This window comes from Xiphophorus couchianus, chromosome 12 (genome assembly GCF_001444195.1).
Source record: "Xiphophorus couchianus chromosome 12, X_couchianus-1.0, whole genome shotgun sequence".
NCBI lineage: Eukaryota > Metazoa > Chordata > Actinopteri > Cyprinodontiformes > Poeciliidae > Xiphophorus > Xiphophorus couchianus.
Genome location: NC_040239.1, coordinates 23,810,151 through 23,823,694, shown reverse-complemented (window position 1 = coordinate 23,823,694; position 13,544 = coordinate 23,810,151). Strand labels below are relative to the sequence as shown.

General features: G+C 40.5%; 1 protein-coding gene across 4 annotated transcripts in view; it reads left to right on the top strand.

Moving 5' to 3' along the window:
• dtx1 (deltex 1, E3 ubiquitin ligase) overlaps positions 1 to 13,544 on the top strand; it is a 56,917-nt gene that overhangs the window by 32,776 nt on the left and 10,597 nt on the right. For 3 of the 4 annotated variants that reach the window (XR_003597510.1, XM_028033012.1, XM_028033011.1), the window contains exons 4-7: positions 6,326 to 6,387; positions 6,590 to 6,751; positions 11,648 to 11,709; positions 11,897 to 12,055. Coding sequence is in view for 3 of the 4 variants with exons in the window: in XM_028033012.1 (XP_027888813.1) it covers positions 6,326 to 6,387; positions 6,590 to 6,751; positions 11,648 to 11,709; positions 11,897 to 12,055 (445 nt within the window). In the remaining variant the exon portion in view is untranslated. The remainder of the gene's footprint in view (positions 1 to 6,325; positions 6,388 to 6,589; positions 6,752 to 11,647; positions 11,710 to 11,896; positions 12,056 to 13,544) is intronic. The other variant, XM_028033013.1, reaches the window with a different exon arrangement.

The window sequence follows — 13,544 nt, the reverse complement described above, 5'->3', positions numbered from 1 at the left end:
GTTAGTTTTACAGCAGACGTAACGAGACACGACATTTCCAAAAAAGTTAAACTTTTGCCCTGTCAGCCCACAAAATACACTTATTAATTATTTATCCTGGTCTGTTTGGTCTTTAATCTGTTTCTCATGATGTGAAAAACGAAGGTGTTACAGAAAAAGGCAAAAACAGAAGAAAACTCTCACTGAGCAAATAGTTATTCAAAAGTGGACTTAACATAGCAATGATTTGTTTGTGTGTAACACGTTGTGGTTTAACAGACAAGCTAGTTCACACGGTCTTGAGTGTTTGGTTGGTTGTTGTTTTTTTTCACTCAGAGGAAACCACTTCCTCTTTTGTTTAGCAGAGTTAGTGTCTGTGTTGCTAAATTACCTCCTGATGAGTAAAAAACAAAATGTAAAACCAAAAAAAGGAGAAAGAAAAACCAACAGCTGAGTTTTCTGCTGAAAGGGATGAAAAAAAAAATGTAACCACATGTTTGCTGTTTTCATGAGGCCCCTCAGGTAGGAATGCTAATGTGGGAGCCGATCGGACGAGGAGCAAACAGGCCATTATTCTCCATCGAGCTGCTCAGTCGCTTTGTTCAGACCCTCCCCACCAGGACGAAAATTAATATTATAGCAAATAAATAAACCATGAGAGATTATGTGGGCCAAACTGATGCAAGTTTGAAATTTGCTGGTGTCAGTGTTGCTCCTCTCCTCTCTGCTCCAACTCTGCCGCTGCAGGGAGAAGCGGCTTTGTGTCCACCTGCTGCTGCCTGCGTCAATGCAGTAATTTAATAAGTGCTTATACGTTTTTATCCACATTTTTTGTAATGCATGATGAGCAGATGAAGTGGATTATAGTTCTTTATCAGCGTTTCTTTTTAAACTCGACTTAATGCCGTGGGTCTAATGAAGAATGACATTCGATTAGGCCCTAAAAGAAAGCTGAATATTCCCTGAGGAGTGAAAGAATGGCACCGAGAGGAGGAGAAGAAGCCAACCCATATGCCCCGACCTGCCAGAGGCCCTGATTAATGTGGCATTACAGCATCAGCTGCGGAATCTTTAACAGTTTAAACGTGTTTCTTCTGACTTAAAAGCCCCAGAGCAAGACACCTTAAAAACACGGTCCTGCGTAAGATTTTTCTTTTTGTGAAAACAGGAAAGCAGAGACAGAAAAACTGCGAGGTGAACGCGAGTCGAGAGGAAAAGCAAAAGTTGTTCTCACGGCGTAAGAACAACTTACGCTGTGAGAACAACAGCGGTGGTGACAAAGGTTTTGTGCGGTTTGCTCAACGTCCTCGGCGAAACTGAAGTGCCACAACAGCAGAATCACAGAGGAAACGCTGAAACTCGGCGCCTGTTCACGCTGATGTTGTGCTGCGATATGTTACGTCTGAGCGCAGACCGACATTTGATCACGAGGTGTGGGAATTTTTTAAATATTTTTTATCTTTAACTGATTAGAATCAGTTTAAATTGTAACTCTGAAGACCACGAGTGGCTCCAAAAACGAGCCTTGATTTAGTTTTGAGATTTCAAAAGCAAAAAAAAAATCTGAATCTGTTCAGATCAACGCTTTATGTTTAGCTTTCCCTCCGTTTTTATGCCAAGTGTTGGAAATAAATGTGGGTTTATGTATTTAAGAAGAAGGGAACCTAAATAAAATATGAGCACAGGATGTTGCAAATTTCTGAACACTTTGTGAGAGAAGTTTTGGATTTCCCCGGCAGAACGAACCTCACGCTGCACTGAGGAGGTCTGCCCAGATTTAACTGAGGCATTCAACTTTTAAGGACAAATTCTCAAAGAACAACGAGATTTACAGCATACAGATTACCTGAAATATTACAAACTTCCTTAAAGTAGGTCAGGATTTTGACACAGGAGAATTAAAAGGTATCACAGATGATAAAGTTCAGCCTGATAATTTGCTAAATTATTTCTCTAGTTGAATAGATTCTCTTAACTCTGTTGAAAATCCCGTTGGACTACAGAGAACTAAAATATATCCACTCTGTAAATACAACCTGCCCTTATTTTGGGTGAAAACAGTATAATAATATATTCCAAAAACTTCCCCACACAACAGTCCATACCTTTAGAGAGTCCTGCATAATTCTGATGTGTTGTTTCTTTCAGAGCGGACTCTTTTGTGATGAAAAAAAATAAAAATAAATAATAATCAGATGTTCTCACAGATGTGGGAGCTTTCTGTGAGGAAATACTTTTCTTTTTCTCTTTGATCGCCTCTGCACCTGCTCTGTTTGTGGCTGTGGCGAGAACATCTGTTGCCTGGTTAGCTAACGAGTCAGAGTTGGCATCTTTTTGACCTCCTGTTCTGTAAAAAGCTCTCTATATGGAAAAGAAAAAAGATTATGATTACTTGCACAAAAGCTGATTCTGGTTCTGATCTCTTATATTTCATGGGACATATTTGTGTCTGCCTGTAGTTAGGGAGAGCTACCTGCTTTGTAAGTCTGCTGCAGATTGCACATGCAAAATATGGGTTAAAAAAAAAAAAAGAGCTGCTTGATTTTTGCCCCACATTTTATCAATTGTTTTAAAGGAACGAACGGGGAGCGACTCCACGGCTAAACCCTGGAAGTCGTGCAGCTGCAGGCACTGTCATCACTGTTTGAAGGGAGCTGGCTTGAGGTGCAGCCATGATGGACAGGGTCGCTGCCTCGAGATGAGGGATACTTCTATATTTAAAGTAAACCGGCGAGGAGGAAGAAGATGGCAGCGATTTATCCGATTTTAAGATGCAGCTTTGTAGAATAACCACTTGTAAAACATCTGATGATGGACGGGAGTTTGTTTACGAGTTCAGAATGAGTGTTTGTCGAGGTGGAAAATAAAAAATCCGGATAAGGGCTCATTTCTTCCCGCCTGTAGCAGACAAAACAAACCAAAGGTTTGCATCGATACATTTATTGTAATGGGAGTTCCACAAGACAAAACGGCATCTCCATTAAACGTCGAGCCGTGTTTCCGTGATAGAGGGATAAATGTCGTGTCCTGGAACAAAATGTACGTACAGACAGTACATTACATTATGCTAAAGGCTCCTTCACTACTCTGTCCCATTCCTTCCCCTGATGTAAATGACCTGTTTGATCACGGCTCTCTGTGGACACCATGAATTATACATGCACACACAATCAGAGGCATGTTGTCCCTCATCTGCTCTCATTTGGTTTCCATTTAAGTGTGTGTTTAAGTGAAAAGGAAAATTTCCCACCGGGCAGCACAATTATTATTATTATTTTTTTGTCTTTTTTTTTTTTTGTTCATTTGATGCCTCACATCATCGACATTCAAAATGTTGAAATTTATTGCTAAGCTAGCGTTCCTTTATCTACAGCAGTGAAACAAACACTGGCTAAGCTCTCAATCAAGCTGATGCATTTATTGAGTGAAGGGGCAGCCGCGTGTCTTGAAGTATTGACCCTGTGTTTGGTTTTAGCTTTTATTTTATTTTTTCTTTTGTTTTTCTGAGCGCCCTCTCTGAGCTGAGAGACAGCATTAATTCCTCTGTTGCGGTTTAAGGTGTGAAATCACTCTCTGTTGTTGGAAAACCTCTCGTTCTTTCAGCTGCTGCCTGCTCGCTCTCACAGTTCCGTTCAAAATCTTCACACTCCCTTATTCTATGACCACAACACCAATGTATTTTCTTGAGTTTTCATGCGACGGACCAACACACAGCAGTGCAAGGCAGTGGCACCGTGTAGAATTGTCATTAAAGACAACGATACATAAAATGAAAGTCTTGAAAGTGTGCAGACAATAGCTGAATGTATCCTGACATTATCGACTCTACATCCCAAGTAGGTGATTTCTGAGGGGAATTTTTTGCACTGGATTTTATGTAGGGGTGTCGGATGAAGAGGTGGCTGCACTGCATGCTTTATAGAAAAGTTTTATTGTGAAAATCACAGAGCATTTTCGTTCCACTTCAAAAATATGCGCTGATTTGTGTTGGTTGAAATTTGTGGTTAGAACAATAATAATAAAAAAATTTTTAAAAATCAGCAAATCAGAACAAATGCGTTCCTGCTAAATTCCCGCCAAAACGGAGGTGAGAAACCGCACATGCTTACAGAAGGGATGGGACACACGACCTCGTGTGCTGCTTCTGTTGCATTTAATACACTGAAGGGCATCCCCTGGCACAGGAACAAAGGGCTTTCACTTGTATCAAAGCGCACTGTCGATGTGGATCTGTGCTCTTCTGGAGTACTGGAGGGCCAACGACCTCCGACGGTCCACAACGGTCACACGGTAACAAGATTCAAAGCCTTTGTGCACCTTTAGGTCAGTTTGTGGTTAATAAACTTGGGAATATAAGATTAACTGAGTACAAATAAATGAGCATCGTGTCTGTTTTTCAAGGTTGCAAGAACAAGGGGTCAGGTCAGTGCGGACCCAGTGGGGTCTACGTTGATGTGCACCCTGCTTTGCCTCATCTGCTCCTTACTCCTTTTCTAACTAAAGTTTTGTAGACATTTGTATGGAAGCTGAAGCCTCTAAAGCCTCTGGTCTTCATTTATGTGCAGACTATAGTAAGACAGATAATTACTGTCCTCAATCAAGGAACGACTTGGACTGCTTTGTGAAACCGTTGGTCAAAATTTGTCTTGACCTGTGTTTTTTTAAATTTATTACCATGCTGGGGCACACAGACATTAAACCCATCTATCTTTAATGCAGATCATGTAAATTTACTGTTGACCTCTGCGCATGCTGCAAGTACGAATGTCAGGATGGCCACTGCAAATTTAGTTCAGCACAAAAACAGTAAGTTTGATCATGTCATATATAGTGGTACCATAAGTCCTGTGTTTGCTTGTCCTCCAACTAAGCAACAGGAAGAATGCACTCCTCACATTTCGGATTTTGTTGTAAAAAAAAAAAAAGTTCTGTCAGCACAAAGTGTTTTAGGAGTTTTGAACCAGTTTTTTGTGCTGTGCTTTGGTGTGAACGGAGACCTTTCTGGAAGTAACTGAATATTTACAGAGAACTTTTCAGGATTTTCTAAAATAAAATCTTGTGGTTTTCTCACCTTCTTAAAGAAATTACAAACTGAGGGGGGGGGGGGGGGGGAAGTCAAGCCGCATTTCTGGCAGTGAATTTGTTTGGCGAATAAATTTATATTGAGAAGATCAGATTTTTTGGCCCAAAGAAATGTCAGAAGGTGTTATGCACTTTGCCAGACCGTACAGCCAGAGAAACTGTGTTTTGAGGGAAATAGCTTAGTTATGTCAATTCAAAGTAGCTAAGCTGTCACTATGTGTGATATGTGTGTCAGTATGTGTGATTAGCATGCATTCTCTAGCTCAGCTATCTAAACACATTTAGGACTTTGTGGTCACATTTTCCACCACAGGTAACAATGGGGTCGACTATGACTAACTTTAGAAAATGTTTACAAAAGTAGTTGGTGAAAAGTAAAGTGCTGTTCTTCTCCTGCATAATCTTTTAACAACAAGAGCAATTGCTTTGAGTGTTATTTCTTCAGTAATAGCTTCATCACTGATGAGTGTTGTTTTACATCAGAACTTGCCAGTGCTCAGGCAGGCGAGGTGTATTCACTGGTCGTAAAAAGATTGGATTGTCTAGTTACCGACCGAACAGTCAGAGATGAAGCTAAAAATGAAAAAAAAAAAAAATCCTCTGATTCTTGTCCGTTTATAAAGGGACCTCTTTTTAAAAGTGAACTTCTTGTTCTGGGTATGATTTATTTCTTTTTTTTATTCCAAAGTTCAATGTCTTTTAATACAAGCCTCTCATTCTAGCCTCTCTAAAACACTAAAACTCGCAAGAAACAATTATTCTGTTGAGCTTTGGCGTCAGCTACGCAGCATCATGTTTTGTGTCAGAAGAGGCGATTGTAGTTCCTGAGCTCTTCTCAGCAGGGCGACGCCGTTTGAATTGAGGTTTCGGCCCCTCGGAAAGAGTCACTGGATTCTGCGCTATTAATACACCGCTGGCTTTTGTCCGCTCTGCTCCAGAGAGTTTGAAATGTGGGCAAGTGAACTGTCGTCTGTGTTCGCCACAAAGTCCAAGCTCTCCAAATGTCATCCTGAATCAGGCTCTGCTGTGGCGCTTTGTACATGAGTCAAGCCGTCTCAACCCATTGCAGCAGTGTCTGTTGAAGTGCATGACATTTTAGCTTCAGTATTTATGGTGGGATGCAGAGAACAGTAGGCTGCTTTCTGGTTTCTTTTTTTTTCTCTTCTTCTTCTCAGATCTCAAGCAATGGTGCACCATTTGGGCCATTTACTGTCAGCAACATTACTCACTTCTGTTTTCTGTTTTTGGCTTTTTCTCCTTACAGGGTTCCTGCTTTACCAGTGAAAAATCTGACCGGGTCTGGACCTGTGCACCCAGCGCTAGCAGGTAAGAAATCACCACGCTTGCAGCATATTTCTCAAAAAAAAAAAAAGAAAAACTAGAAGAGGTTCTTTATGTGCAAATGTCTGATTTGTTTCCCCCCTCAAAATGTTTTAATCTATAGATATTTATCCCAAAGGAAATGACTGTCGCTGTTCTTTTTCCACTCTTCTCTGTGTTTACGTGTGCGTGTGTACATATGTATCAGGCATGACAGGTATCCTGATGTGCGCTGCAGGTCTACCTGTTTGTCTGACTCGAGCTCCAAAGCCTATACTGCACCCGCCACCCATCAACAAGAGCGACATGAAGCCTGTGCCAGGGATCAATGGCATGCGGCGCAAAACCAAGAAGAAGCACCTGAAGAGAGGTGAGTCTGAGAAAACCGGTCTGATCAGAGCAAACAAATTGAGGTTGAACTCTTTGCACGGAAATCCCACACTCTGCGGTGAAAGAATCGTTGGTCTACTGACACTCAGCTGAGTGTCCTGCCAAGTTTCGCAGTGTGTCTGTATCAGCTGTCTGTCCGTCTGTTGTTTACATTTCATCCCATCCTCTTAAATAAACTGTTGAAGGTTTTCATGCAGGCTCTGCTTGGATTGCAATACTTTATAATCATCAGTGTTTTCTGCTAATGTTAGCAAAACGTTTCTGGACAGCTGATGACATAAAATGATGGTTTACCTTGCAGAATGTTCCACTAAGCTGTAATTGTAATTTGGTGAAAGCAAGCTAAATTTACGTTTGGGGTTTGAAAGTGTATTCAGTGCATGTCAACCATTTTACGTGCCACTTATCTTAAAATGGCAGGTTTTCACTGAGGCAAAACAGTGGCACCACAGTCGATTCGTTTTTGTCTGATGTAACCAAACGTCACCGGTACAACCACAGTAAGAGACCCACAGGGAAACATGGTGGTGGCAGCATCATTTTTCTCTCCTTGCTTTTATTCGGATGTCAGTGTAGACTTTATGTTGTGTTGTGTAAAATCGTGAACGGTTCTAAATACTAGACATCTCTGATCCAAAACCCTTGCACCGGTGTTGGCTAGAGAGAGATGGGGAAACAGGGAGATCTTGTCTTTCAACTTCACCGAGAGTCCAAGCACACGTCAAAATCAATGCAATAATCATAAAATGAAATTAAAAAGGTAGTCCAACAAGGTATTCATTTTACGGTTGTCAAGCACATCTATACACTTTCCAGATCCCGACCAAGGAGACGTTTTATTTTTCATACAGGATACTCAACTCAATTAAGGAAGAGAAAGTTTGTGAATTGTATAGCCATCCATCCATTTTCTAACACCCTTGTCCCTTCGTGGGGTCAGGAGGGTTGCTGGTGCCTATCTCCAGCTAACGTTCCGGGCGAGAGGCGGGGTACACCCTGGACAGGTCGCCAGTCTGTCGCAGGGCAACACAGAGACAGAGAGGACAGACAACCATTCACACACACACTCACACCTAGGGAGGATTTAGAGAAACCAATTAACCTGACAGTCATGTTTTTGGACTTTGGGAGGAAGCTGGAGTACCCGGAGAGAACCCAGCATGCACAGGAAGAACATGCAAACTCTGTGCAGAAAGACCCCAGGCCAGGAATCAAACCCAGGACCTTCTTGCTGCAAGGCAACAGTGCTACCACTGCGCCACTGTGCAGCCTGTGAATTTTATATGTTTTATATATTTTAACAGATGTGTTGTCTTTTGTATCCACTGTATGTTGTCTGGGTGGAGCAATCTGGCCTCCAGTTAATTGCTGGTTGATGAATGCAGGCCTCCCAGTGGAGCGGCCTGGACCACAGGACACATAATTGATTGAGGTGACTGTGCATTTGTCCTCTCGGCTGGCCTCTTAAGATCCCCTTTGCTGTACTCACACACTTTACTGTGCGAGTACAGCACACACAGTAAAGTCTTTACACAAACGCAACGATAAAGCTTAGTGGTCGACCTCCACGTAACGAAACACGAAGGAGATTATGTCAATGACAAATTACAGTCAAATAAATTTATAAATAAATGCGAATCTTGTCCAATTTACAATTCGTGTCATCAAACGTTTAGTCGTAGTTTACATCAAAATGTCCCTCTCCACTATATTGACGACATGACTAATCAATTTGACTGTCTTATCCAAACTCAATGAAACCAGTACTTAACACCCTGAAGCACTGTCTAGTTTATCCATACCAATATTTAATTTTGAGAAATGAACTAAGGATTTTGAGGAAGAAACTGGAATGTTGCTTTGCTATTTTGTACGAATCACTTCAATAAATGCACCTGCTGCTTTGCGGATCTCGACAATGATTCGAGAAATGCACCAAAGCGACCGAGGAAAAACTGTAAATAACCCGTTTCCTTCTTCAGTCTGGGGATCCACTAGAAAACCTTACAAGGCAGCTGGAGTGTTGCCAGATTTGCGAGTTCACTATAACTATAACACAAGAACACATCGTGCCAAGTTTCAAGCCGCGTGTTTGTGGCTGAAGCTACAAACTACATCCTGTACTGGCAGCTGCAGACGGATTTCAGGTCAGACAAGTGTCAATGCTGAAAAAGAAACTGTAACAGGATTTAGGTGCCAGGTTAATAATCGGATATATAGGAACTGGATGATGTAGGACAATTTCACAGTCAGAAAACTTGGCATAACGTAGCAGGAAATGCACTGTTGTATTAATAAGAGCCGTCTCCCTTAAGGGAATAACCTGCTCCAGTGCAGGCTGATTTATTGTCAGTGTTTCCTCAGGCTATCAGCAGAACTTAGCCATCGTTAATGGCTTTAATTACATTGGCGCCTCTCATGTTGTGAATAATTGAGTCAAAAAATACCTGCAGTAAAGAAAATGGTCATTTCCATTTTAATTTCATTATTGAGTAAAAAAAAATCAAAGGGTTGACAAGTTTTCTTAGCTGAAGATGTGTGTTTTTGTGCGTGTTTTTTTCTTTTTGTTTTTTACTTTAGCTGCATACATTTGCTCATACCAAGCAACTCTCCTCAGTTCGTATCAAAGCTTGAAGCTAACCTTTGATAGGCAGAGGGTTTATTTATTCACCCGTCAAGTCTTGGTCAGTAGGCCTTTTGTGGTGTTTTACAAAGAAAACGTCTGAAAAACGTTTGCTGCATCAAAGTGGCGCAATGTTGAGGAAACAAGTAACATTGGTCTTCCCAGCCCCTACTAATTACTTTGGTGTTTTGTCTCATTTAATACAAGTTTACAATGACAATAATATTAGAAATTATAGACTTTGTGAGCAATATTAGTGGGGATATTGTCCTTGTTGGCAATCGTAGAATAAAAACTCACGTAAACTGGGTGGCACTGAGCAGCCTGGAGATTAGCGGGTTTTTTTCCTTTTTTTTTTTATTTTTTATTCTCACTCTGCTTATTGCACATAAAAAATGTCTGGGAGGTTTCTGATCTTACTATTTAAGCCCTCCCAGTTGTGCGATATCCTTTATTCATGCACCTATATCTCTCTCCTCTTTCCTGTTCTCTCTCCTCCCTCTCTGCTTGTTCTGTGCCGAAGCTTTTCTGTCTCTTTCCACCGCTGCCCCTGCTTTTGCTCGCTGGCTGTGCCTCAAATGAACAAACAAAGCCTCATGGGGGAAAGAGGTTGCCTATAAGCGTATTAGGGGTGTAAGCTGTGTGTGTGCGTGCGGGCGTGGGTGTGTGTGCTCTCAGCCATAGTAGCCTGGTTGCACACAGGGATTATCAGGGAGTGTAGGGAAAGGCTGTTTGTTATGTGCCAGTTTGAAGGTGACCTCCTCTTTAACATCACATGTCTGTACCATATACGGGCAAAGCATGTTTTCTTATTATAAAAACATCAGTAAAAATCCCAGTGCCACATTTACAAACACAATTTTTTTTTAAGGTGCAACAATATTTTAAAATAAATTCATGTTCCGTCGTAGTAGGAGAATCTCAATCTGAAAAATGTAGAAAAATCGTACCTTTAATTTGTAAAGTAGAGATAAAATCCCACAACAAGAAGTAATTATTGGTATATAGATTAAACCAGATCATTTTAAGGCTTATTTTAAGGTTCCAGTTTCTAGGAATGTTTAATTAATAATAAATGATGTGCTGTTTCCCTGGGGGTTTAAATATGTCATGATACAGAAGACCATTTCATTTAGCCACTGGCCTCTATGCCAGAGAAGAACCCATATTTATTTTGTCACCATAGATTATGAGCAGGATATAGTAAGGTAAGTTAAAAACGCAGTTCACATCTCAGCCACAAGCCGGAGAATAATGATGTCAGGAGGAAAATCTTTTTCGTCATAATTTTAAAAACATAAACATGGATTTTTCTGAACTCTGCCAGCAGCTTAACTAGAACTCTATGCTTTTGGTTTGTGAGAATATCAAGTTTTTTTTCACATCACCGGGGAAGGGTTGGCTTGAAACGAAGCGTAAATATGTGAAAAAGCCCTCCAGCGTTGCGTACGATGACGAATCTGCGATGGTGTGGGTGTGTTTCTTTTCCAAAGGCCACGGTGAGCCTATGTAGCTAGAGTGCATGGCATAATGAATAATGAAACTATCCATAATGAAAATGGGTCGGCATTGAGTCTTTCAGTAGGATAATGATTTTTTTTTATGTTGCCTAATTTACAGAAATGCTTCACCTAACATGAAATCAACCTTATCCCAATGAGAACCTGAGACCTAAGTCATAGAAAACCTGTTGGGAGGAGCGCTGTAGAAAAGATAGAAGGGTCAGAGAAATTTGAGCTGGGTCAAAATGACATTCCCATTTTTAAGTTGTATTATCACAGTTACTTGTTTTTCTTTGTGCAACCATAATCTATATTTTAATACACTTATGTTACAAACTCATAAAACTCAAATTGGTGAAAGCAAGTGTTTTACAAAAAACAAATGTGTTAGGTTTTGAGGACAAAAGGCAAAACCTTTTAATTAATTTTGTGGGTAGAAAGTACATGTGGTAATACATCCAATCATTTGCAACATTCAATGCAGGAATTTCTTTTAGCCAAATAGGAAAATCCATTTCTTAGCTTAGGACTCCTAAGGCCTGTGGCACAACAGGAGTGCCAATAATTGTGCCCGTTTTTTATTTTTTCCCCCCTGCTGAATGAATGTTCCGAAAAGTTCAGGGTGAGTTTGTGCTCCTGCAATAAAAGATTAATTTGTTTTAAGGCAAAAAAAAAATGTCTCTTTATCATATTTCAGAGTTTGCTACAATTTGTTGGGGGATCATTTCTTTTTGTTTGATTTCATAACCAGGTAAAAACCCGGAGGATGTGGTCCGAAGATACACAGAGAAGATTAAAGTGGTGCCAGACGAGGTAAGGACAGAAAAAAAAAACAGCAAAAAGTTTCCTTTCTCCCAACAGATGCAATCTGTCACTATTCAGCATCCTAACTGGGTGTGAAAGACTCTCTCTCTCTCTCTTTCACACACACACACCCGCGCACGCACATACACACACACACAACCATAGCAGCAGAAGTATTTCTGGTTGGCTCTTCCAGGACTGTACCATCTGCATGGAGAGGCTGGCGATGTCATCGGGCTACGAAGGCATCCTGCAGCACAAAGGCATCAAGCCAGAATCGGTGGGCAAACTTGGCAAATGTGGTCACATGTACCATCTGCTGTGCCTGGTGGCCATGTACAACAATGGCAATAAGGTGGGTAAAAGCTTGCGAGCCAGACGTTGTTATGATGTCGCTCCAGGCTCAAATAAACCTTTCGATATCTTAGAGCTCGACTAGTTCTCATGACGTTGGTAAATTATCGGGCCTAGGAACTGCGGCGCGCGCAGATGGGGGATCTTATGCGCTCTCGGCGGACCAGTCGTGTCAGCATAGCGTTTCAAATCAGAAATCACAGTAAAATCTATTGGTTTCATTTTGACTCCTTGAAATGCAGAAAGCACATTTAGTCGGCCATAATTGGTTCTCCTGATTGCATCTTAAAATGCGCGTGGAGCTAACGAGCAGCGTGGGGACAGTTCCAAAGGTTTTGTCTTTCAGTTTTCAGCTTTTGTGCTAATCAGAACATTAAATGTGGCATTTACAAATTATAGCAATGCCTTTCAACGAGTATTCAAAGTACTTAATCACTCAAAGCGCCAAACCCCCTCCTCTCTCTCACCACCTACACGGGTTCACTGGTGAGTGTTCAGTTTTAAGTTTTACAAAGAAAATCGAATGTCGTGCATTAAAAGGCCGCCATTGTTCTGCCTAAGCAGGTTTCATTTTTTTTCTGGAAAAAACATTTTTAAATCTGCTACTTAACCTTCTTAGTAATATAACTTCACATTACTTCTCACATGAGTTTAGACTTTACTCTGAAATGCAACTGTAATTCGGTTTTCTTTTATTTTTATTTGCTGGAGTTATGCAAAAAAAAAATCATGCATCATTTCATCCAGCTTAATTTTAATGTGCTAATTTTATTACAAGATGCATCATACAACAAAACCCTGAAAGTAGGTAAATGACAGACTGTTTCTAATGACCTGCTTTACAGCAACAAATATGATCCAGGAAATAATAAAGTACTTTTTTTCTAAATTGATTTTTTTGGGGTTAAAGCTACCCAACTTGTTTGTTTTTTTTTTCATAATAATGTACTAACTAACTAAGATTAACTTCTTTTTTTTTATCCACAAGCAAACCTAGACTGAATAACTCGCAGACATCTAGAATTAATAAAATCTTTAAACATGATCACTGCGTGTTTCATTTGGTACAAGTTTGGTATTCTGAAAACTTGAAGTGTGATATAAAGCAAAAGACACATGAAATCTGTAAAGAGGTTTATTACTTTTTAGCACAGCGGGTATAATCGCCAGATATAAACTGAGTAATTAGCCCAGCTATCTGCTCTTTTAGCCAGTCTGCAGTCAGACATGCAGTTTGTAGCTTACAAACTGTATCTTTATAAATCCAGTCACATATTTTGTTTTTGCAATTGTAAATTATTTGAATCAGTTAAGTCTTTCTTTGTTTTAAGTCAAGTAGCTTTCTGTCGCTTCGTATGCTGCAACAGGTGGGGGAGGGGACATGAAGGAGAAAACTGACCCAACCCAGACATGTACTTACCATGTCGATTCACTTTAAATACAAAGTTTCTGGGGGGGTTTTCCGCATCTTTAACTTCAGGACTTTAAAG